The following is a 25,037-nucleotide window of genomic DNA, read 5'->3' as shown; positions in this document are numbered from 1 at the left end:
ATTCCTTTGTGCTCGTACTGCTTGTACCTTCTGTGCTACCTGAGGTAGATTGTTGGGTAGTGCTACTTCCTGGTTCTTCTGTGGTGCTAGAGCTGGATTCTTGGGTAGTGCTAATAGCAGGTTGTTCTGTGCTGCTGGAGGATGATTCCTTTGTGCTCGTACTGCTTGTACCTTCTGTGCTACCTGAGGTAGATTGTTGAGTAGTGCTACTTCCTGGTTCTTCTGTGGGGCTTGAGCTGGATTCTTGGGTAGTGCTACTTGCTGGTCCTTCTGTGCTGACTGAGGTTGATTCTTGGGTACTGCTACTAGATGATCCTTCCGTGCTGCTTACGGTGGATTCTTGGCTAGTGCTACTCGTTGGACCTCCTGTGGGGCTTGAGCTGGATTCTTGGGTAGTGCTAATAGCAGGATGTTCTGTGCTGCTGGAGGATGATTCCTTTGTGCTGGTACTGCGTGTACCTTCTGTGCTGCCTGAAGTAGATTGTTGGGTAGTGCTACTTCCTGGTTCTTCTGTGGTGCTGGAGCTGGATTCTTGGGTAGTGCTAATAGCAGGCTGTTCTGTGCTGCTGGAGGATGATTCCTTTGTGCTGGTACTGCTTGTACCTTCTGTGCTGCCTGAGGTAGATTGTTGGGTAGTGCTACTTCCTGGTTCTTCTGTGGTGCTGGAGCTGGATTCTTGGGTTGTGCTAATAGCAGGCTGTTCTGTGCTGCTGGAGGATAATTCCTTTGTGCTGGTACTACTTGTACCTTCTGTGCGGCCTGAGGTAGATTGTTGGGTAGTGCTACTTCCTGGTTCTTCTGTGGGGCTTGAGCTGGATTCTTGGGTAGTGCTACTTGCTGGTCCTTCTGTGCTGCCTGAGGTAGATTTTCGAGTAGTGCTACTAGTTGGCTCTTCCGTAGTGCTTGAGATTGATTTTTCAGTTGCTCTGCTAGCTGGTTTTGGCGTGCTGCTTGAAGTCGATTCTTGGGTGGTACTAGTAGGTGATGCTTTTGTAGTTATAGTTGTTTTGTCTGATGAGTGTGGTGCGTGTGTACTATGTGATGATTTCGGATGTTTTGTTGTCGAAGCTGCAGGCTCATCTTTGTTGCATTTTTTAATCTTTTTGAGGATTGTTTCAAGTTTTTGAAAATCGGATAGTTTTAGTTTTGCTACAGTGCAGCCTGTTACTTTATGTTTCAATTTTAATATATGTTTAGTCTGTTGGGTAGCTTCTTTTGTTAACTCCAAAAGTTCCGTGCTTGAAAGTTTCATTGCTGTCAACAGTGCCTATTGTAGATGTATGGGAGAAAAATAAAATCTCTATTATATTAATTTGTAGTGGTTTTAATATTTTGCTAATTGTAATTATTTTTGTGATTTTTACGAGTAATTAAATGTCGTTGAACTATAGAATGTCATTTATAGATAATATCTGTATATAGTATACATTTTTGTATGCCGTTTTACGCATTACTACGTTAAAAATATTTGTCGTTTATTCTGAATAAAATATATTTGTGTATAATTTTACTTTTTATTCTAGAAACGGTATTATTTATTGTAGAAACGGGTCAAGTACTTACGTTATCTAAACATGCAATTGCATCAGTGAGAATTACGTTGGATACGACACAGTGTGCAGCTTCATCAACAACATCTTCAATCTTAGTCAGGAACTTTTTAGAAGCTTGAATTATTTTCTCTTCCACATTTATCGCTTCATCCATATGGTTTGAAACACATTTATTAACCGCATTTAAGATCTTGTTACGTATTTTCTCCAAATCCTTTGCGATAGCCGTGCAGTGGTTGTTATGTTTTCCATGTGTTTTGTGTTTTAAAATTTTCAGTTCATATGCCACCTAGATGCACAAAGTAAAAAGACATTGTAACACAGAGAAACTTGTGTCATAATTTAATTATTCATTACATATGTACACATATAATATAATATAATATATTATATAACATAGTACACATATATCTATCTTTTGCTATTTTTTCCATTTCGAAGCTATAGTTTGTTCTAGTTGTGTGAGGCACCCTGTATATATCTGAATCGTAATATCCAATTACCCATATGTATTACTTGTGCAATGACAGATGTATTTTTCAAAGCTCTTTAATTTGAATGTTACCTGGTAGGAATATACAATATTACACACTTACTTCCTTCAATATGTTATTGACTTTATGTTTTGTATTCCTCTTTATTTCTTTGCCGATTTCTTTCATTTGCTTCACATAAAAATGAGCTTCCTCTTTCTGATGCTTTAAGTCTTCTTTCGCGTTTGTAGCGATGCCTTTTATTTTTATCTCAACTTTTTTTTCATGTTCATGTACTCTCTTCGTTGGATTGAAGAGTACTGACAAGCCAGGAAAGGCACTGCCCTAAAATAAAACAAAAATAGATTTTTTAACAAGTTAGGTGACGTTGTCGTGCGGAAATGTCTATCTGTAGGTAACTCGTTTTTGGAAACATCGTGTAAAATATAAATAAGAAGGGAAGATCAAATTACTTTGAAAAATATTAACAAAAAAAAATAAAAAAGAGATTCCGGGTTAATTCGGAACTCGAGAAAGATTCACTTACATATGCAGCTAGCATGAAGAAACAGAGTACAATCGCGACTTTCGCCATTTTTGATCCCTTCGTGGACGGCGAATTTGAGACAATGCCAAGATATTGCGTTTCTCATTTATATAAGCCGTAGAATTGGAAAAAATAATTTATCCGCCAAAAAACACACGTAGCTTTCGACACTTGTGTCAATGTACAAATATAGCTAATTAAAATGATACGACACGTAATTGACATATTATCGATGAATAATTTAACTTTTATGTCAACTACGCAATATATAATCAAATTGATCGAACGTATCCTACACGTTTCATTTTCTCCTTTAATCTTTTGATAAAGACAGGTATTGCGGCTATTTATGTATGATTGGAAACATTCGATCCAGCAATTTGAAATTTTTGTCAAAATATTTTTTTACCGTTTAGAGCTGCAATTTGTGCAAATAATTTTCTACAATTTCACTTTATTTTATCAGAGATTGGTCAAATGATTACGCGATTTTATTTAGCGTCGAAACATACGATTTAAATAATTGTTTAATGTTGCAGTTATAAATGTTTCTCGTATTAAAATTCATATCCCTGTTAGTGGAGGCCTTTCGTAATCTGCTTGCATAGTGTTTCTGATAACGCGATGTTCACTTCGTATTGTGCAAATTTATTTAAACAGATTTGTTTCGATAAAGATTTATCGAGAAAAAAAATTGGATATTGTTAGAAAACGAAAGAGGGATTAATTTTAGAAAATTTGATATTTTCTTAACGTTACGGAATATTGTTTAAACGATATTGATCGGTAGAGCAGGCGTTTTTGTAGCATAGTAATTCAAGTAACGATTTAAATAACAAATCGTTTTGTATCTTCCGTACCTTACTATTCGCGTTACTTACATTCATTTTTATATCTCTTTTCCGCAGGTATACTTTACATATCCTTATCGCAAACTTGTTGTACCACGGACTAACATACATAGCAAAGTATAGTTATCAAATAGAAAAAAAATTGCAATTTTATATATCAATTAATTTAGCAAATTGAAGGAGCAGAAAGGTGGCTTCTTCGATCAACCTTCCATTAAATGTCTAATACGAATCTACCTTTTGTTGCAAGTAACATCTACATGTTAGGACTGAACGTTTCACCGTTACGATCGACTTTCTACGAGCGACACGTTTGATCGTATGAGTGCGTGCACGAGTAGCTGCAGACACGTAAAATTTCACCCCAATAAAACGTTCCCATAGAGTACGGCGCACAGGGTGTCGTGGGAACCGTTTCACTCGATGTAAAGCACCGTGCACATTTTTATGGGGCGCGTAGACGTAACCAAGTAGCTTGGGGATTCCTTTGTAATATAATGAATCGACGATTCTTCTCGTCTCGGCTATCGACCGATTTTCCCCTGTGCGAGTATCTTGCCTTCGTCGATCGTACAATTTAGATGCGACAAATGATGTAAATGCCGAAGAAGGAAAACGAAAAGGCATAAGATATGAAGTAATTTTTTGGCGGAGAAGGATGCAGATTTTATTCCGTGCCACTTATTTTTCTTCTATTTCTGTAAAAATTACGAACGTCTGCGGGGTACAGAGGCTTCGAACGATGAACAGCCTAAATACGAAAAATTAATCCTCTTCGCTTGTAACATCGAGTCAACGATTTTTTAAACGAAAATACGGCAGAATTTATAAAACGATATAGTACAACGCTACATATATTGGTTTCGTAGCACCAAGAGCGCGAACTGTTCGACTCTCTTACCTCTCTCGTATATTACGGATCAATTTATAGAAAATATTTCAAATTAATGATTTTATCTGTTCGAAAAAGATAAAGAGAAAAGAGACGGAACGTTTCGATTAACCCAATATACGTATTTTTCTTTCCGTGAATTTGTTTGCTCGATCAATAAGCCAATATTTGATAGAAATATATGTAAGTATAAGTATCAGTTAATGCTTGTATTCGTTCAAAGGAGCATTGATAATAGTTTTCGAGTAAACAGGAACAGGTCGCGTATGTACAACATGTACGAATTTAATGTCTAAACGTTAGTCCGTCAAATGTCAAGTTTTCGCCCTTTGGGTTTGATGTGGAAAATCAGTTCGATTAAATGAAAACGTAATAATCAAAGTTAATTTAATGATAAAATAAAAAAAAAAAATAAAGTTAATTGATTGTTGTCAATCTTATGTTATATATTTGTTATTAATATACTTAGAATTTTTTCCACTAAAATTTCCAGATAATCGTTATGTTTCTCTACGTTCTATTTAAAGAGTAACGTGACTGACATTTCTCGAATTTGCATATATAAAAATTACACAATCACGTGATTCTGATTACATTAAACGTTTCGCAATGTTTCCTTAATGCTATCAGTTGATATAATATTTGTTATTTTATTGATTAAACGTCGAAATTACCATAAACGTGTGTTTCATTTTGCGAACGAGCACTTTATGATATATTGTTACTCGATAATCGAGGAGGTTCAAAGGAAGAGTAAATTTTAAATGTTAAAACGCGTTGTTCGCTCTACTCATAAAAATGTAACAATTCGTAGGAAAATTCCGATCGCAAGGTTACACGTAACTACGACTATAACGTTATAATCGATCTAAAATTAATTTATAAAACGAACACGATATATTTTATGTTGCAGATAAATCCCCTTCAACCTGCGTCGAGTACAAATACTTTTCGGTGAGTGCTTAAGTATAATCCTTTTTTATTCGATAGTTCGTTTACAAAAATACAACGTTCAAAGCGAATTACCTAAAAAATATAGAAATATTTTTCATAATAAATATTCAATTTTTGTGTACAACACGTCTTTCACGTTTTCTATCACATTCGATGGAGGATCTAATGGCAATTAACGTGTAACCTAATGCCACGTTTAATACAAAAACCTAGCGTTTGTTTAGCGCAAGCCAAGTTATCATTAGCCGTAACTCAACTATACGGTTTCATCCCTCGTAAGCATAGAATCTGACGCATATGTCACGTTCTTAAAACTGTTTTTGTTTTTTCCACGATATCACTTTGAGGAACTAGATTTCTAACATCTGTTCCCGTTCTCGCTTCCTGAACATACGAACATCGATGCCACGCGCTTCCTACGTGTCACAAAATATTTTCTAACCAAAGACGAATTAAGAAAAACGGTATGAAAACATTTACCGCGAGATTGGACATAGGAAATACTGGGCAAATATTTTGAATACAACTGCTTGCCGTTTAGAAGAATAGCAAGAGATATTTAATAAAATTAATTTATTCCAATAAATCTACCGATATGAATCTACGATATAGTTGGTAATCATGGATACTGCTGGAATCGAACGAATATTAAAGCTCAGTGCGCATCGCAGCACATGTTAGGTTTTGTACCTGTCGGCTCGATGTTCATGGGAATATACCGGCATGTGGTTTTTATCTGTGGCCATATGGCGTATCGGAAAATGCACGTGCGAAAGAATAGAGACCGAAATCCCGAGCAGAACACTGTCTTTTGATACTGTCACTGTTCACGATGATCGATCGATGATCAAATCGACGACCTGCTGGTAAAACTTTAAAACGCGTCTCGTACTTGAAATTCAAAATTTCGTTAAAGCGGAATAAAATATTTTCAGGTAACGATAGAAATCATCACGACGAAAGCTGATTTCAATTTTCCCGTTGAACCAGTCATGTTGAAATCAGTTTCCGCGACGGAGCTCTCCGCGTCAACTCCGGATCAATTACTTTCGTCTTTACTGCTGCTGCTCCCTTTCGCGGTTCGACGATGCCTTTAACGCGACAACGGAGGAAACATCGAAGGGGGAAATAAAAATTCTTCTCCTTTTCTATCTCTGTTTGGGCGATTAACAAATATCGGATATAACGACGCACTGAAGAAACACGCGATTACATAGACGAAAATTCTTCTTATCCGAATCACTTTTCCCTTTGGTACGAGCAATCGCTTAATTTTGGATGTCTCGGAATGAGTGACACTTTCTTAAAGATGCTCGCGAGACGTTTGACGTATGACTTCTTGAAGGAAAATTGTATTTTATCGCGGTGCTCGTCTTACTGATATCGATCGCACTGCTCGACGATAACGTCTAATCGTTTCTCGATAGATCGTTTTCTTTGGAGTGGGGAGAAGAACTAGGCTTTGAGTTTATCTTTTCGAAATAAATACGATATATTTGCAGAGTCTAATAATATTTCTTTTTCAAAACTTCACTCGTTATATTCATGGTAAATAGGGTCTTTTATCTTGCGTACATTTGTGTACGTCCATGACGCGTGAATTTACCATACAAAATTTGTTTGTTTACGCTTGTTAGCAAAGTGCCTGCTTTCGTGAATACGAATTCTAATTTAGCAACTTTCTTTTAATATCATCGTGTTCGCTGCGTATTGTAAAAATATTTCTTTTTCATTTCCGACCAGCCTGAACGGCTTTCTGTCAGAAGCTCCGCTCTTTATTTTTTCACCTATAGCTCTTTAAAAAATTACTTTTTAAATCAACGTTTATGACGTTTCCAATTTTTACTTTACTTTATTTATACCAAATATTTATATACTTCATTGAAAGCATCTGTCGTTCCGTATTATTGAAATCGACGTCAAACCGCTATTTAACCACTTGTCAGATCCGTCGTTCCTTCTTGGAAAGATAGCTTTCTGAAAAGTCATTCAAAGTAAATCAATATCCAATTGCCAATTGTTTTCTTGTATGCATCGAAAATTTGTTTGTAATTCTCCAATACGAGTTTAAAAAACAATTTACTGCTTTCCACTTACGTAAACACATTGTCAGCGATTTCTCCGCGATAAAATCGTTCTCTCGTAAATCGTTCCTGAAGCGAGACGTTAGCTTACTACTTATCCATTTCCATGGTCGACCCACTCGTTACTCTTCAAACGAACAAAAGAGAACGAGAAACGTTCTAGCTCTGTGACGACGCTTATACGTAATGTAAAATGAAACGTATTAACGCAACAAGTAGTCTCAAATTTTGTCAAATATTTTCCTTCAATTTCATATCGTTGTTCTTCGATCAATTTAAAACATACAACTCGGAAGAAGCTATCGACATTTTACGTTCCGTTTAGATACCATTTTTTAAAAATACGCGCCTAACAAGACTCCGTACGTGGTAAAGCACATCGTCGATAAAGCGTTAAGCTCCACGTTCTCTATATTCTCATCTCAAATACGATTCTTCTTACGGATCGTCTGATGTACTTGATCGGTTCTTTCCCGTTCATCCGTGAACTATCCACGTGCCTTTCTTACGTACGTGCTCTCTCTCTCTCTCTCTCACTCACTCACTCACTCACCAGGCCCCCCTTCCTCTAATTTACTCGAACGCGTACTATAACAACGACTAGAAAAAGCAAAAAAACCCTCTCGCCAGTTCACCTTCGTCCAACCGCAAGTGCGCTTTCTTCTTTTCTTCCCTCCTTCTTCTAGACAGCGTTCTCCCGTTTCCTTCACCTTTGGTGCCGCTCCTTTCTTCGTGCACCTGTGCTCACGCACACCGCCGCGATATACACCGTGCTGCAATCGTAGCGTGCTGGAACGCGTGTACGCACGTGAAAAGGTCGACGAAAATAGTCGCGTTAGCCTGCTACCTTTTGTACGTGCCGATCAAGGCTGTTCGAACGTTATTTTCGTCGATGGGGTCATTTTACGCGAGCCCCGTGCAAATAAACGGGGCGAATTTATTCGGTTCGATTAAATTCGATTCGATTCCCTCGCGCTCGTTCGCAATCACGGATCGTGACCGTGTAACGAGCGAACTTGCTTCTTCTCACCTCGAGACTTCTTCGTTTTTACGATGAATTGCGAGTTCAGTGGCGGATCAGAGCGTACACGTTAATCCAGATTTTCCTTTTACAGTGGTTTTCAACAAATCGTACCTCGCTCCCTACTTGTTGACATTTCAATATTTTCCAGTACAGTTTTCGTGTTATTCGTTTAACGTTTCTACGATTTAATATTTAAACTCGTATCGAGAATTACACCGCATTGGCGAAAATCATCGAAACGGGTTAACGAGGAAGAAAAATCATTGTATGCAAATATGTCGCATGATTTGTAATCACAATGAATCTTAAGACGTATCGACTTCCTTACCTCGACTAAAGCTCGCGAGCATTTATTAACCAAGTATAACGATTTTTCTGAACATTAGTTTCACGTTGTTGGTTATTGTTGCAAGACACGGTCGTAAGATTTGACAGCGAGTTTCCTACGTCCTAAAAACAAAGCGAGGAAGGACGAAACCGTAAATGCAGCTGCCAACTTTCTTTCTCTACGATCGTAGTGATACACTGGTACGAAAGGTAAATCAAGGAGGCACAGCTGCGTGAAAAAATACAGCCATTCATAAAACACGGTCATTTTAGTTGCTTCGTTGGCAATTGCTAACTATTTGGTAACAACAATTTCTTAATTCTTGCGATAAAGTCTTTCTTTCGTTTATTTTACTCTTCACTTTGCGTCGTGTAATACGACGAGTCCTTTACACCAAGCTTGATATTTTAATTGTATTTGAAACTACGCGAATAACACCTGTTTTTCGTTATAATACCTTTCTTCCCTCGTTGAGCCAAATATCAAGTGCCGTTATTACGTGAACGTGCAATTAGAAATTTCAGAAGACCTGTTTATCTGTACTTTCGATATCGCAACAATTTTACAATAAGATCAAGTTAGGACAAGTTTAAAGCTTTCGGCTTTTGTCTAAAGCAAAAAGTAAACTGAAACACGTATATGTAACATTAGCTTTCTGACTGTTGCTACACAGAATCACGACGATAGTCGTTCGAAAAGCAAACATATTCGTATTACGTTACATCGACTTCGAGTCGTGGACGTCGGCGAATAATAATCTCCGAATCGTGACTGTATCCGAAGAAAATTTGAATTTCTAAAGCCACTTACTTCAATACCTTATTTGCATTCTACCTCGCGTTTTTCTCATAGAACCTGATTCCGTTTGTGTCAACCGGAAATGTCAAGCGAGAAAGGGATGTTTTTCCCATTTTGCAAATCGATTCCAAGAAACATATACGTATAGAAATTCATGGACGAGTTTAAGAATAAAAAGTCATATTCGACAAATTTGTTAACAGTTCGTCCGTTCCACTTGACACTGTCTGCCAAACGTGCTTATCGAATACGAAATAACATCAAACGCTAAATGAAACATGTCTGATTACTCGAGATCCCGAATCTTCTACCCCCTACTGGCGTCGTCGCGAGAAGGCCACGTAAAATCTCTATCGAATGATCTATAAACGCAGGAAACCCTGTTGGGTTTCGCGGTGAACTTTTCTCGGTCGTGTCTCAGCAGATGTACGACCATTTGCCATGGCAGCTGCACTCCTCACCACCGTAGACTTGAAGCACCAGTCCCGGATCTTCGCTCAACCTGACCCTACCCTCGCGGTCTTAACCATCTTCCGAATCTTCGCGAAATATCCTCCTCGATTCTGCATTGGACGCGAGGAATTTTCACAAAATTGCACACCGATCTTTGCAATGTATTAATTCATCGAAAGTTGGCCGACGCAGATCGGTATTTCCCGTTGTAATCTCGTAATCGCGCGATAAACCGGTTTCTCGCGGTGCAAATTCGAGTTTGCTCGATAGAGAAATGCACAGAGGCACCAAGAACGCTTCGTATGGCCCTGGTTCGGTTGAGAGTAGGGAAAAGGTAGCTGGGTCTGAGTGGAACATTCATCGTCCAAGGATGGAGTGGGGGTTCGCTCGTGCTCGTACCTAAATGGACGAAAAACAGGGACAACAATCTCGTGCCCGTAGCCACTGGAGAACCACCAAAGTACCTTAATTTCAATTTTCTCTATATTACATTTTTTATGGTTAGGAGGAAATTTGTCGATGTGTAATATGCTTTGGATGGAAAAATGGCCGCGGAGAAGAAAAGCGACGGTCGGGTTGGAAGAATTTGATGAAATTTTAGTTAAAGAAAAGTTAGTCTTGGAATGCATCGATTCGCGTAATGCGAACGAAATGTCATTTGTACGATGAATTGCACGTAAATCGTGATAGATATGAATATGTAGGGTGAGAGCCGAAAATGATTATGCACCTTGTAGATACGAAATTTATTTAAAGACTCTTACAAATATTTTAGAAATTAGAAATTAAACAAATTAAAAACTCTTTAAAACGATATACGGTATGTAGAAAGGTACAAATTAACGGGTAAAACACAGGTAAATCGATATTATAGGAATTTGATTTTTGTAAGGTATATATTCACTTGTGATTCGTTGTACATACGATAAATGTATTTATTTATAGACAGGTGTACTTGTAACGCAAATATTTTTTGAAAAAGGTAAAAAGGAATCTACTCGAACTCTCGTCGTAAACGTAGCACCGATCTTCCCCGAATTCAGGATTCTTCGAGCCTTAATTTTTCTTGACTCTACCCGTTTCTCCTCTCTTATCACGTCACACAGTCTGATCTAAACTTTCTCCAAGCTTTATTACACGCTACCGAAATAGAGTACAAACTGTTTGCCTCTGGACTTTTGGTTCATGCAAGATGTACTTGAAGAGACACGGGGCATCGATGGAAATAAGCACACGCCTGGGGCGCCGTAGGACCCGGGTAGAGCGACATGGGCCCGTTTGAACTACGGCATTCACGTCCCGAGTGTTTCAGGGGGGGGTTCTTGCACGTCTCTGGTGTCGGAATACCGGAAGGTTGTACGTGTATATCATCGTCTCGTCGAGAGCTTTTCTATTGCCTCGTGTTGTTCAGTGAAAGTGAAACGCGTTCACCTCGTGTCTATATCGCGACGAAAGTGAAACCACTGATAACGTGATCTGCTCGATGCTTTTTCGTTTTTACCTTACTGATAAAACGGAGCTGCAACTATCCAAAGCTACACGCGAGTATGATACCTTCACCAGGTGGCGCGGAGGTTCCTCAAATAAGAAACGACCGTTTTACTCAAATGTAAGAGAACGCGCGTGTGATCCGATCGAGCATTAGGATCTTCCAAAATTTACAAGCAGCACTTCGGAAAATTGGAAAAACTGTCACGTGCCAGAATTTTCGAGAATTTTGTCCACACTTGTCGTCACCCGAGATACGGAATTTTGGTGATAAGTTTGTAAAAATCCAGTCATAAATGATCTTTGTCTTATATTTTCGTAATAAATAGAACGTTCTGTGGTCTGTTCCTATGGATGACGGTCAGTTCGTTGATGCGACAGATCAAACGTACGCTACAGTTCCGGTGGGGTCGGCGGAAGTAGCTGAGCGTAACGGCGGCAGTTCTAACGGAAAAACGTGGGAACTAGTATCGTCGTGGCTCTACTCTTCATTAACTGGCGCGTGTTAAAATACGATCATCTTGTTAAAACATTCACGTAACGGACAAATTCTTCTTCTGTCTCGAATTGTAAAAATGGAACGTATAGTAACTCTTCTGCGACGTTAGAAAGAGAAAAATAATAGGCGTTGACAGAATGTTTTATGAAAACCATTATCAAGACGTAAAACCAGTTAAATAATTTGCAGACGATTCTTTCTCTTTTTCTTTTTCTCTTCTCCTCTTCCTTTTCGTTACAGTTCAAATATTTCATAATAACAAATCGACCTCGCAATCAAAAGTAAAAAAATAAAATGACGTTCTTCCGTCGATCGACCTTTCGATCGAAACGGACGCTCGTAAATATTCGATAGCCTCCGCGAGGAAACGGAATCGCATTCGAGTAACGGTTTCCTGTCGACGCGGTTGAAAGGCTTTTCGTCTCGTTCGAAGACTCGGGGAGAACGCTCTCGTAATTCTCTCTTACAATAGCGCTCGACTATTTAAGCGGTCGACGAGCGAGACGACTTCGGATGAAATTTGCACCTTTGCGGCGGTTTCGAAACTATTTGCTTCGTGTCTCTCTCTCATAAGGAATTGGAAGCGGCTGCTCGTAATTAGAAAAGGAGTATATAGACAGAGGAAACGGAGAAAAGTATCCGTCGAAGACAAAGAATCAAAGGCAGAGAGGCTGTTAGTTCGGTACGATGCTTCCGAAACGATTTGAGAATTTCTCTCCCCTCGGGGACTCTCCACAGTCTTTTTGACTCTCGTACGAGTTAAAGGGACAATGCGGCCACGATCGAATCGTGAACTCGACTAAACCACGAACGAATAACCGTGGCAGGATTCGTCATCGATTAAAAATAACGAGCCACGGAGATAGACGCGTCGACGCGATCATCGTCGAGCAGTAAAAAGCGGTGCGTATCGTACGGATAGCGAACAAGCAGCAGGATATAATGTAGTCGATCCCCACCGGTCTAACGTAAGGTAAACTAGACAAAAGAGACGCGACGAGCGCGAAACTGAGAGAGAGTAGCTGAGATCCCACTCTGGGTACAGTCCATGACGTCAACCTCTGAGGCCAAGTCGTACGACCAGTTTGAACTGCTAGCTCGCGGTAAGAAGGGAAGAAGAAGATGAGGAAGAAGCGTCGCTAGTCTGTTCGCCCGTTCCTCGAACCGTCCCCGATACATCGACGTTTTTACCGGCCGGTTTCTCGCTACGTAACGCCGCCATTACGATTCAAAAATCATTCTCCGGCCAATCATCGAGAGACAATAGCTCGTTTCAAATATTTCGGCTTTCTATCGTTGATCGAACGCGTGGTCAAAGTGTCAGGTAAAAGGATACGAGCAGTTTGTTCGCTTGCGTCTGGAACTAGCAGCGACGAAGAAAGAGGAAGAATAGAAAGAAGAGTGTCGTCGTATAGTTGACAGATCACAGAAGCGATCGAGGGTCAGATTGGATTATGAATTTGACAAGCGCGTTCGAGTAAAAGAGTCGAGTAGAAGGACGTAGAAGCTTCGTTTCTATTTGAGATCGGTCGTATCGGTTAGTATCGACGAAAGAATATAACTGTCAAGACTCGCTTGAAAGATCGATATTCAGGATCGATTGAACGAGCGTGGTCAGAGTGTCGAGGTTCGCAATTTGTCGGGATTAATAGGAAGCAAAAAAAAAAGAGGAAGAGTAGAAAGAAAAGGTACGGTGTGTCGCGCAGAGTTGTACACAATGTGGTGACAGTGACAAGTAGTGGTGCGTGAATTTGTGCAGCGTATAGAGGCTCGCGAATACCCACGATGAAACTCGGTCGTTCGGTGACGGTACCTTGGTCGATCGGGAAGCCCCCACAGTTATCCGCCTTCTCAGTCCTCAGTGCTGCACCTTCGCTCGGACACTACGGTATATTATCCGATCGAGCGAATTCGTAGCTTGATCGAGTAACTACCGCGAAAAGGTAGGTGCACGGTGCACGTGTGTCCATGAGATCGTTGCTAATAGCGCGGCAGTGTAACGAGTTCGATTGAAAACGACGCGTTGTGTTTCGATCGTGCAAGGTAATTTAACGGCGTTGTTATTCGTGGCTCTTATCGCGATTCTCTCTCAACGTCTTCTTCGAGTCTTTGGTGTTGAAATCGTTCGATGCATACATTTGCCATCTCGAAGCGGTACGTGGCACGAACAAAACGTAGAAACGACGATAAACTCGAACGTTGAGAATTCAAAGCACGTCAAGGGCCTCGCGCGATTCACGCATAAATCTGGCAGATAGAGCGTGCGTTAGCTCGCCTCCTCGAGTCAGAGAGGAGAAGCAAAGCCACGTCAGTCGCAAAATTCTCGAAAATTCCGGTACACGCCGAGCGAAAATTCTCTTCTATTATTAATGATAATGGAACGTCGAATTCTTACATGTTTGAACGATTCTTCGACTTCGTTGAATCATAGGTGACTCGACTCTAGTTTGTACCTGTTCTAGTTTGTGTCCGATGCGGTAAGTGCCATTAATGGCCTATATCGAGTGCGCGTGGACGAGATCGTCGATATCGTGATAGTGTCGCGAGTTTGACGAAAGAAGGTAAAGGTTGCGTTACAAGAAAATAGCGACGGTGCGGAAGAAAGTGTCGGAAGGAGAAATTAATCGACGAGAATAAACGACGATCGTGAAAAAGGTCCGTGGACATAGAGGAAAAGAAGCAAAGTGCACGGACGTTCGATGATATCGTCACTGTGCATGGTGCACGGAGGGAAACAACCAACGACGAGACACGGGACGTTGTGTTTGGATACTTGACGCGGTCGCTACTGCGCGTTGTGAAAACATCGAGGCCAAAGGAGAAATGGGAAACCACCCGTCCGCCCACCAGCCGCTCGAGAGAGCTACCAGCCATGCTGGAAATGGTCTTCGCCTCTCGGTACGTTCGCGATCTTGTTTTACGTCAACGATAACTCTCGCAGATGCCCACGTGTGACGTGCACGCCTCTCTCGATGCAATATCGTTAAATGGAGCGTATACACGTTGTTTCGCGTGTTACGTGTTCCTCCATCCTCCAGAGTCGTTCGGCCTTTGAAGCCTCTCGACCTTCCGCCGCGCACTTTCGGCCTTTTACTTTGCTTAACCGCCGATATGCTTGCGTCGATCGCTTTGGTCAGAATTTTACAAACTATCGTAAAGGAGGCAGGTCGAGCTTTTTAGATGGCATAGGGGGATATTTCGTGTAAAATTAGAATTTGAAAAGAGGATGTGGCGTGTATAAAAGTTTATACCAATTACAGTATCGAGTGACGTGGTAGCGATCGTAAGTATTAGATCAGAATCGACCAATTTTGGGGAATTTTTAAGTAAAAGAAAATCTTTGCGGAGCAAATTCTAAACTCGAAGGATCTAAAATGGGAAACGTTCTTTTTTCCTATGTTTCTTCTTCTATTCTGCTGCTGCCGATAAGAGCGAAACTTAATGATAAAATAATAAAAAAAAATATGGGATACTCTTAGAAAGACAGAAATGTCTGAATTTTTACGTATTTCCAGCGATCGTGTTTATTATTGCTAAAGATTTTATCGAGATCATAAATACGTATCGTGAGTCAGAAGTAACAACGAATGTTCCTAAAAATAATTAGCAGACGGCCTACTCGGTTGATTTTATCACTTAAGAATATAATCGATATTCTAAGTTTCAACGACTTCTTTAAATTGTCTGTTTAGCGCAAATATTACGACAGTCGACCGTTCCATCTTCGAAATTGGAATTATTTCCCTGAACTATCCAAATGGGCGGTGTTCTAACTATTTTGAGTAAGACATTTATAATTCAAGCGGCAAAAGACCTTAAAAAAGAAAGCATACAAAATTGCTTTTGTGCCATAACATCAGAAATTATTATAAGAATATTGTTTGAAGGTTGTGTACAATAAATTGGGACTATTGGCCTTAACGAGAACTAGCGAAAACCAGTATACGAGGAACGAACGATTTCATACCGTTAGCAAAATCTATTTACTAATATTGCTCTCTCTCTCTCTCTTTTTATGTATGTCGAAGATGAAAGGACATCGGGGCCTCTCTGTTGGAATGGTTGAAATACCCCCAATATCCTGGCCCGGACGTTTATTATAGCTACATATCAGTAATAAAACTAAGAAATAGTTGTAATGTTGTAATCAGATTAGGTTTACTCAGGGTTTATGACGATAGCCACGGTCACGGGATGGATCTGTAACAACAGAGGTATGAAATAATTATGCAGCTCGCCTCAAAACAAAGATTGACCCGAGAGGTGGGGAGAAGACTATAAAAGGGTAGGTCCATTGGGACTAAGACACAGTTGTTGACAAAGTTGCTGATCGAGTAACTGATTGACTTGGTTACTGAGTTGGTTGCTGAGTTATCGAGAGAGAGAGAGAGAGAGAGAGAGTTATCTGAGAGAGCTTACCGAGCGGAGTACTGTTTTCACGTTGAGTAGAACGAAAATAGCGTATCACGTTGAGTTCGCTGTCCCGTTGGCCATGGATTCGTTATAAAACCTGAATCCGTCGTCATCGACCTCTCGACCGTTCGTTCGTCGCGATTACCTGTAATCTCTTGCATCGACATATTTGTAACAACAAACTACCGCTGTACCCACAATGGCCAATTCCAGTGGGGGTACCTCAGACGCCCGTACGTCCAATCCTTCTTCGACATGTATATATATACACTTGAGCTTAATAATATAAATAATACTGTCAATAATATGAATGGTTACATTAAAAAGCGAAAGTTTAAAAATCGATACGTTCTGACACAGACACAGAGGTGCCCATGCTACATCTTCCTACGTAAGATACGAAAAAAGATGTAAAGAAACCGAAAGATGTAGACGAAGCAAACATATCGAAAAAGTAAAGCTTTCGGTGCGGTAAAACTGTCCGAAGCAACGAAACTGGGTTCCGTTGTTTGTCCAAGAAAAATAATTTTTTTGAAATATTACTTAGGGCGTTTGATTTCGAGCTTCTTCGATTCAAGCACGTATTAAATTCGGCCTTCGTCGTGGGCGGATGAGTATTTTCGTGGACTGGATCAAACTGGTCCTGTAAAGGTCACGATGAAGGTCGCTTACATTCCATTTTATTCCCCAGATTTCAGATCCCTCGAATTTTTCGTTCGTCTCGTGCCCATTCACGATTATATCGTCCTCCTCCTATCTCTCGCGATAAAAAATGATTGTTTCCCCGCGATTTGTTCGTCTAATATTAACTCGCCTATTACATACTCATTTACGTACTAATCGCGTAGCAATTACGACTACATAGGTTTTTGGCGAAACTCGTGAAAAATCCATTCGCAGGTTTTAAAATACGTATAAAGTAAATGAAATTAAAAGATCTGAGACTGGTAAATTTCGGAAGAAAGCTACCGAAGCATGTATCGATTTAATGACCCTATCGAGTCGTGTAGGTCCAAACACGATAGAAGCGTTAATAAGTTTGTTTCGCGTTACAAATTACAAACATATGCTTCGCGTTGTTGCATCATCGTCTAATCGCCGTTTGTCGCGTCACTTGCATCGACAGAACGCAGTGAATTTGAAAAATAGCGCCGTAATAAAGATCTTTTGAAGACTGGTCGATTAACCGTGGACCAAACGGCCTGTTCTTTCTTCTCTCTATTTGCATCGCAATTGTTGGTATTGTGTCGAGTGCCAATAGCGTCTTATTTTTTATGTAATACTCGAGTCGTACACGCGGTTGCATTTTCACGCCAAACACACGTTAAATTTTTATATCGAACGTTCAGCATCCTTCGCGCGTTCGCATGGCGCAAACGTTAACAGATTAAACACAACGAGCGCTTGCTTTAAAAAGATACGACAGCGAGTAACAAGGAAAAACGAAATTAAAGATTCGCTATTGACATAATCTTCACCGTTTTTCCGATGCACGGTGCATTACAAATCACGATTACGTAGTTTCATGCATATCTGTGAACGATCTTCGCCTGTAATAGGGACAGCTCCGTTCCGAGAATTCCTACTGACACACGGCTTTCCGATAAATTCTCCTCGAGGACTTCGAGTCGGCTGCACAAGAGGCTTTGCGCGTAGTATACCGTGCAAAAGTCTTGGGCCATCTGTCTTACCGATACTACAAGCGGACGAGTAAACGCGGTTACCTTTGCGAAACATTCGCACACGCTGTTACACGGAAACGAACTGTAAGACATTTTTTGCAGATTTCGAATACCTTCGTTCGATATAGCGGCTGAAACTTTTGCGGAGTAACCGTAAACCGTAAGCTGAACGGACATTCGTTTCGAAGGCGAAACTCGAACTGCGTCGACTGTGAAATTTTATCGCTCTCTTGTCGAAGAAAAGCGAAACCTACGGTGTTTCGAACAATCGTCGACGTTGGCCTGCATTCGCGTGCGTTCGCGTGTTGCACAATGCTATTAACGAACGCTACCGTTTTCAGGATTTTTCATTCAAGGTTACGCGGTTTGCGTTACTAATTGTCATTTGCGTAATGGTTAATTAATGACCGTTGGAAGAGAAAGCGTCGGTCAGGCAGTCCGTGACATCGAGGCTGATTGTTTTTAACGAACGTGCGTTAAGACGAGGATCGGCGGAACGGGGACGAACAGAGACGGACAAAAAAGGCAGCGTGTAAAGCGAAAGATGTTTGTTTTACTTAAAATGCCATACATACGTACACCTACGTAATTAGATACCTTTGGCGAGTTGTTCGTTTTAACTCGATCGCATATATTACGGAAATATTTTACATCGAGATAACTACGTCGTAGTTGCATGCATTAGTTCGTACAAATATAGAACATCCTCGGAAGAAAAATAATTGAGAAAAATGGATAAGATATCCGAGAGCCTCGACAAGTTAAGCTTCGCAGTTTCAAACTTCTTATCCTTAAACTTAAACTCTTCGCGAGAGAACTCGAAACTTTCTTCTCTCGTGCTTCTTAATCCTTTCGAAATACATTTTGCAAAGCGAACTCGAAGGAGGCAGGACGATATCTCTCATCTTCTACTATTCTGTTTCAAATGATCGTTGCGTCGTATCGAAGCAAACGGAACCAATGTGATTTCGTTTGGTCGGTTTCCCGATTCATCGAAACTTCGATACGCGAAGATAATACGCGACGATAATTTACGAATACGAAATTACACGGAAGAATCGTGTTTTTACGTTACAAGTTACATCCGTGTAATTATCTTTCTCGATAGCATTCCCGGTTTTACGGTTGTTCGCTCGGTTAGACGGGGATTAACGAGTCCCACGGATGACCATGTTTCTTCCACCAATTTCTTTCATCGGAGAATCGTACAATCTTTTACCTTCTGATCTCGTTAGAATTTAATTCCGCTAAAAGTGAAGAGCGATGCGAACCATTAGTGGAAGGAATTACCGCCACGTCGCCGGCGAATTGCCTTGCCAACCGAATGCCACTGGATCTAGAACGGACGGAAGAAATTTATCCAGCGTCTCGCCCGATGCTTTCGACGATCTTTTATCGTATTTCATAAAAGACGAACCGAGGGCACTGAACATTCCACGGACAGCGAAGTAAGAGAAAAATCTCTTGTAAAACTGTCGAAAACTTGATATCATAACGACGATCTTATCCGATAAATTATTATCCGGATAGAAGTAAATTATTTAGAAATTATCGAGTCGAGTAACTTTCGAAGAATATTAGAAACATATAACCATGCCGTTTACGTTTCAACTGTGAAAGCACAAAAGGTGCTCAAACCTGTCTGAAACACCGTTAGCGCAATTGTGTTTGACAATGACTTTAAACGGTACTGAACTTTTAATTGTCGTTGAAGATTTTAAAGTAACAGTGGTGGGCGGAATCCTTTCGAGATAAATGGGAAACTTTTCAACGACGAAGCGAAAATATCACAGCAGCAGCGTTGTAAAAGGATCCTAAGTCGAGGGATACTTTGGTATATAGTCGCGACCTTTCTTGTTAAAAGGTAACCCCTGGTTAAAACTGGTTGAAACGTTCCCTGGCGGCATCGAAGTGGCCGATCCTTGGCTGCTCTCGAGCCGCATCTCGAGAGAGTAGTCGCTTTCACTCGATCGTGACGATACGACGCAACGCTTTCCATCGCGATACGCGCGCCTAATCATCGCGGAGACGCGATTAAAAAATCTTCCTAACGTTACCAAACTGCGCGTAATCCTCGCACGATGTGACACCGTTTAATCGTTCGTAATCATTTTTTTATTTTTTCACTCGAACAACGTTCGTTTCTCGTGCTAAATCTATGAGAAATGAGAATTACTCTTCGTCTTATCCTTCGACGGTATTGTTCGTGGTAACGATTAAATCGATGTTTTTGCGAAACAAAAGAAAGACTGGCAGACCAAGTATACGAATCGTATCGGTTTTGGTTGCTTCGTAATTTAAAAATGGACGTGTCGTACGAGATTAATGGTATTCGATCGGCTCGATATATTTGCTACGACTAAGGGAAACGAACGTAAAGTATTATATATTTGCTTATTTGAAATAATTCGAGAAATATAACCGTGAATGAATTTTGCGCAACGTATCTGAGAATCATAGCGTACATTGATCCGTTTCCATCGCACTTTCCTCATTGTGTTTATTACGATCAATTATCGCGCGTGCAACTTGAGTCAGATGCAAGACGATCGTAATGAAGTTCATCCTCAACTGGAGCACGTCGAACCAAGCTAATAAAGCGAGTTTAATAGGATCATGATGGATCGCGCTCGTACAAATGCGATTTTCTATAGCGCCGCTAAATACACGGTCGTTTTTTAAATAGACGATCGACCTATAAAGCGTAACGATGGCGCTTTTATCTCAATCGAACCGGAACACAATTTATTACAACGATTTCGAGGAAAAATTTCAACGATTCGTGAAATTTTCTTTCGATCTGACAAAGGACGCATCGGACGATTTCGGAGAAGTCTTGCGATACTTTCGAACAAGTTTAAAGTTTCGCGAATGTTGTTCTGCAAGGATACAAACAGGTTCTTTGTGACAGGAGAAACTTCCCCCACGTTTCAGTGGATGTCTTCTATCTCACGGTCTTGTTATACGCTAACGTTCAGCGAAGAAAATCTAAGGTATTTCTATATTAAGCAAGATGATCCGAGTAACTTGAAAATCGTTGATATAACATTTTAAAAAATTTTCAGATATTTTAATCGTTAAGTTCGCAGTAGAAAGAATTGAAATGCGCGTACAACGTGGAAATCGATCGTATCCTCGTATATTTATTATTCGGACGGATATGGATCGAATTTAATCGCGTTACACGTCGTACGGCTTTGCTAGATAGTCGAAGGTTAAACGTATTCGTCGTTGCATTTGTAAGACAGTGGGAAATAATTTCAGATGGAACAAGTAGAATTCAAAGGTGATACGTCCGTCGAAATTTGCAATGATTTTTTCTTCGAATTCAACGACAACTTTGTCTTATTGCACGTTAGGAAAAGAGTTGGAGAACAGTTAGATGGCATCTAGGTAACGACCGGTTCATATAAAATTGTAATAGTTCTTGGAAATCTATAGCCGCAGGGAAAGCCTCTGCGCGTTTATCTTCGAGCTGCTTATATCCTTCGAGATTTGCTTACGGGTCAAATTTATCTACCTTATTAAAATTACTTCACCGAAACTTAATACCGAAGGATATGACACGTAGTTGTAAATTCTACGAATAGGAAGGCACGGAATAACCGATAAACCCACTGAAAACGCCTAAACCAACACGAACGTAAGATCTCTCTAGCGTATCGTTCGCTCAAAGATTTCAAGTCTTCATTCTTATCGTTGCTGCGTACGTATTTACGAACTAATCGAGGTACGGTATCATTATTTTTATGAAATAATTCTAGTTCACACTTCGGCTTACTTGTTCATGTACGACGAACGTAGGGAACATCTGCGCGTCGTTCTTTAAGTTTTCATATTTAAGCTTTTATAAAGTGATAACATCGTTATCGTTGATAATAAACCTTTTTACGAAATGACATACTCTAAGCTCGTTTCCCGATAAAAAAGAAATAAATCTCGCCGACGTTTCTGCGTAACCGCAATGCGTGCACCTCGGGGCCGTGATTTTTCCACGTAGCGTGTAATTCACGACGTGACGTCAAAGGAGGATCGAACGAAGGAAAGCATTTGCTCCGACACGTTGAACGCGATCGAAGCGTTGCGGTCACCCGAGAGCACACTGAACGAGGATTTCACGCTTCGTAAGAAGAGATAACTGAAACCGCGAATTCGTTGGGGCGCCTGTGATTACGTACGAATTATTATATTACGCGAGTGACACGCATTCTATCGAATCGACGCAAATCGCGCAAGTACATGTGTACTTACGTTTACGGTCACGCATACTGCTAGACGATCAACGAGGGGATCGAACTCAAGGATAACTGGTGCTACATGCATCGATGTCCGTCCGCTTGATAGCAACCAAGGGAAAGAGATCCGGAATTCTACAAGGTGTCTTGGAATTACGGGGAAAAGTTCGTGTTTGTGGAGTTGTCGAATTTTTCTGTATTTTGGCGGTCGCGGTACAAATTAGGAACGTCCGCAACGATCGACCTAGTATCGTTAACGAAATTTTCTAAATTCCACGTCTTTCGGTTTTAATCGATTTGTAATAGGCGAATTGTTATCGACATTTGTAAAGTGACTTGTGCCAATTTTAGCGATTTAACTTGTAACTTACAAAACGAAATGATACATGGAATTGTTAATATCGAAAAGTAAACGAAATAAACCGTAAAAGAAGATTGGGCTATTTACGGGAGCAAAAGTTTAATTGAAGAAGTATAACTTAATTTAAAAGATAAGATAGAGCGGATAGAAAGTAATCTTGTTTAAACGTAGTTTACAGCTGGACGCACGGTGCTATTGGTAAAATTCAACGTTGCTGGTGTAAATCACGGTGTTGGTTCCGCTGAGACGGAATTGAATCGCGTTCGCGACGCAACGATGCTTTCGCGTTATTGTCCTGTAAATAACACCGCCCATCGTGGTGCATATGTGCGTCTGCCTACATCGCAGTGCACGGCAACACCTGTCTCGGTGAAAGGATCGGGTACTCATAGACGCGCGTAGATATTTGTCATCGTTAGACTCGCTGCCATTTCAGGTAACGAGTATCTTCCTATTTTTCTTCGCGATTCAACGTCGTTGCCTAACGATCTCCGATTTTTGTCTTTCACGTACGAAAGAAAATATGGAACCCGGAAAACGTATAAAATACCTACGTGGATACATACTTGGAGAAGTGGTAAAGAAGGATTGAACAATTTCGTTTATTTTTCAAGGACGAACATTTCGATATTTCAATAACAGATACAAACGAACGAGTATCTTTAATTTCGAAGAAGACACTTGTGTCGGAAAATCAAGACACTTGTGTCACGCGACGAGAGACTGTCGAGTTAGCAGCATCTTATCTAGCGAGAAGAACAAGGTAATATTTGCTGTCTTGTCTCGTTCGTAACCTGGAAAAAAAATAATTGTGCCAATTATACTATCGAACGTATCCTTTAAGCGAAGAGGAACAATGGTTAATTATAAGGAAACATTCTTATTCCGACGTTAATGTAATTAGTGTAATTAACGCGACGTTGTGAGAAAAGCGTTTTGCTGGAAAGTCTGTGAAATAAAACACTGGCCATACTATTTTCCACTGTAAACGCGTCATCCACGAGACAGAACCGTGTATTCGTTTCATTTGCAATTCGTCAGATTTTTATCTCCTTTCGAAATGTTTCCTAGAGAAAAACAGAGAATCCTTGGGTCAACAAATTCCAAAGTTTCGTTATTCGACCAACGGATCAAAGTAAATATCAAACTTGAAACTCTAGCATGTATTTGACTTTACAAACTGTTAACGCGTTGATATCGTAAAATTGAAAATATCGTAGGGTGAAAGCGAAAAACGTGCGCTCCTCTCCTCCTTTGGTCAGTGCGACCCATTATACGGATTTCTCGAGGCAGCGATAGCTGCCGAAGTAGCTACAGTTCTCGATGCACAGATGCTAAAACACCGGTGCGTATGCCGAACAATCTGCTGTCTGTTGGCTTGAAAATAGTTGAGAAGCGTTGGCAGAATCCAGTGTCTCGGGCTCGGCGGGTCGACGAACTGATAGGGCTGCATGAATGTATACCGGGTCTGATCGTCGCCTTTCTAGGTCACGACACCTAGTCGGGGGCCAAGAGATCCATGCCTTCGATTGGCACGTAGCCCCGAAGTAAGAAATCCTAGCCACGAAGAGAAGCTGTGCCAAACAACCATTCAGATTCTTTTTAGAACGGTCCGTTTTTACTACGCGTTCCGCTTATATGTCAGGGACAGTTGTGCCGTGCCATGGACTATCAACCGTTTCAGACGCTTCGAGACGGCGCCTTTTTCGACTGAAAGTGGCACGATACGAACGATACTTCAGGGATACGCTTGTATATATGACAATACACGTACATTTACTACGATAAATGTCGTTTGAAGTTTTATCGATCTAATATTCGATCTAAAGCTCTTTCTGCGTCTGCGTTCGACGAAAGAATTCCGTAGCTTCGTCTGTTCTTGTACGCGAAGATACAACAGAACCCGATAGATCCCGTTAAAGTTGAAAGATTCATCGGATTCTGAATAATTACGCGCGAGGTCGTGGTACCTGTTCTCTCGTATTTACGATATTTTACCGACAAACTTCGTTAGCTGGTAATCTCTAGGTTCGACCTTGAGGCGTGAAAGGAAATATGGCGGTTGGAGAATGCATGTACGGTTATTATGTGTGCATGCAGACGGGTCGTGCATGTCAAAACGTAGGCAGGTCGATCTAGCGCCGCAATTTCCTGCTGTTAGCGAGCCGTGGACTTTACGGCGCTCCCATCTCGAACGAGCGATATTAAAGACGCTCTTAGAAAGAAGCTTGGTTGATGGCAAGAACGACGACGTCGTTGAAGAAATTTATAAGAAAAAAATTATTAATGTAATGTTACTCCTTAATGTAAAAGCCGGTTTGCTACCGTGTGGAAAGGTTCCGACAATCTGTGCTTTCTAACGAGATAAAAGACGTCAAGAAACGCCGGGATGAAACAGGCTG

At 40.6% G+C, this 25,037-nt stretch overlaps 2 protein-coding genes across 5 annotated transcripts in view; one reads left to right on the top strand and one right to left on the bottom strand.

Annotated features, from left to right (window-relative positions):
- Nucleotide 1: 1 nt before the first annotated feature.
- LOC122570858 (uncharacterized protein DDB_G0271670-like) lies at nucleotides 2-5,067 on the bottom strand (the record flags this gene model as incomplete). The annotated part of the gene is made up of 4 exons (XM_043733746.1): nucleotides 2,574-5,067; nucleotides 2,150-2,371; nucleotides 1,564-1,842; nucleotides 2-1,267 (listed from the first exon to the last, which is right to left on the bottom strand). Coding segments are annotated over exons 1-4 (1,815 nt in total), but the record flags the coding sequence as incomplete, so codon positions are not given.
- A 165-nt stretch (nucleotides 5,068-5,232) lies between these two features.
- LOC122571154 (protein numb) overlaps nucleotides 5,233-25,037 on the top strand; it is a 37,486-nt gene continuing 17,681 nt past the window's right edge. Inside the window, exon 1 of one of the 4 annotated variants that reach the window (XM_043734536.1) lies at nucleotides 5,233-5,270. Coding sequence is in view for 3 of the 4 variants with exons in the window: in XM_043734537.1 (XP_043590472.1) it covers nucleotides 14,768-14,842 (75 nt within the window). In the remaining variant the exon portion in view is untranslated. Of the gene's footprint in view, nucleotides 5,271-13,003; nucleotides 14,843-25,037 lie in introns of those variants that run through there. The other 3 variants (XM_043734537.1, XM_043734534.1, XM_043734535.1) reach the window with 3 other exon arrangements.

The sequence above is a fragment of the Bombus pyrosoma genome, linkage group LG9 (assembly GCF_014825855.1).
Source record: "Bombus pyrosoma isolate SC7728 linkage group LG9, ASM1482585v1, whole genome shotgun sequence".
In the NCBI taxonomy this organism is placed as follows: Eukaryota; Metazoa; Arthropoda; class Insecta; order Hymenoptera; family Apidae; genus Bombus; species Bombus pyrosoma.
This window is presented reverse-complemented; position numbering and strand designations above follow the sequence as displayed.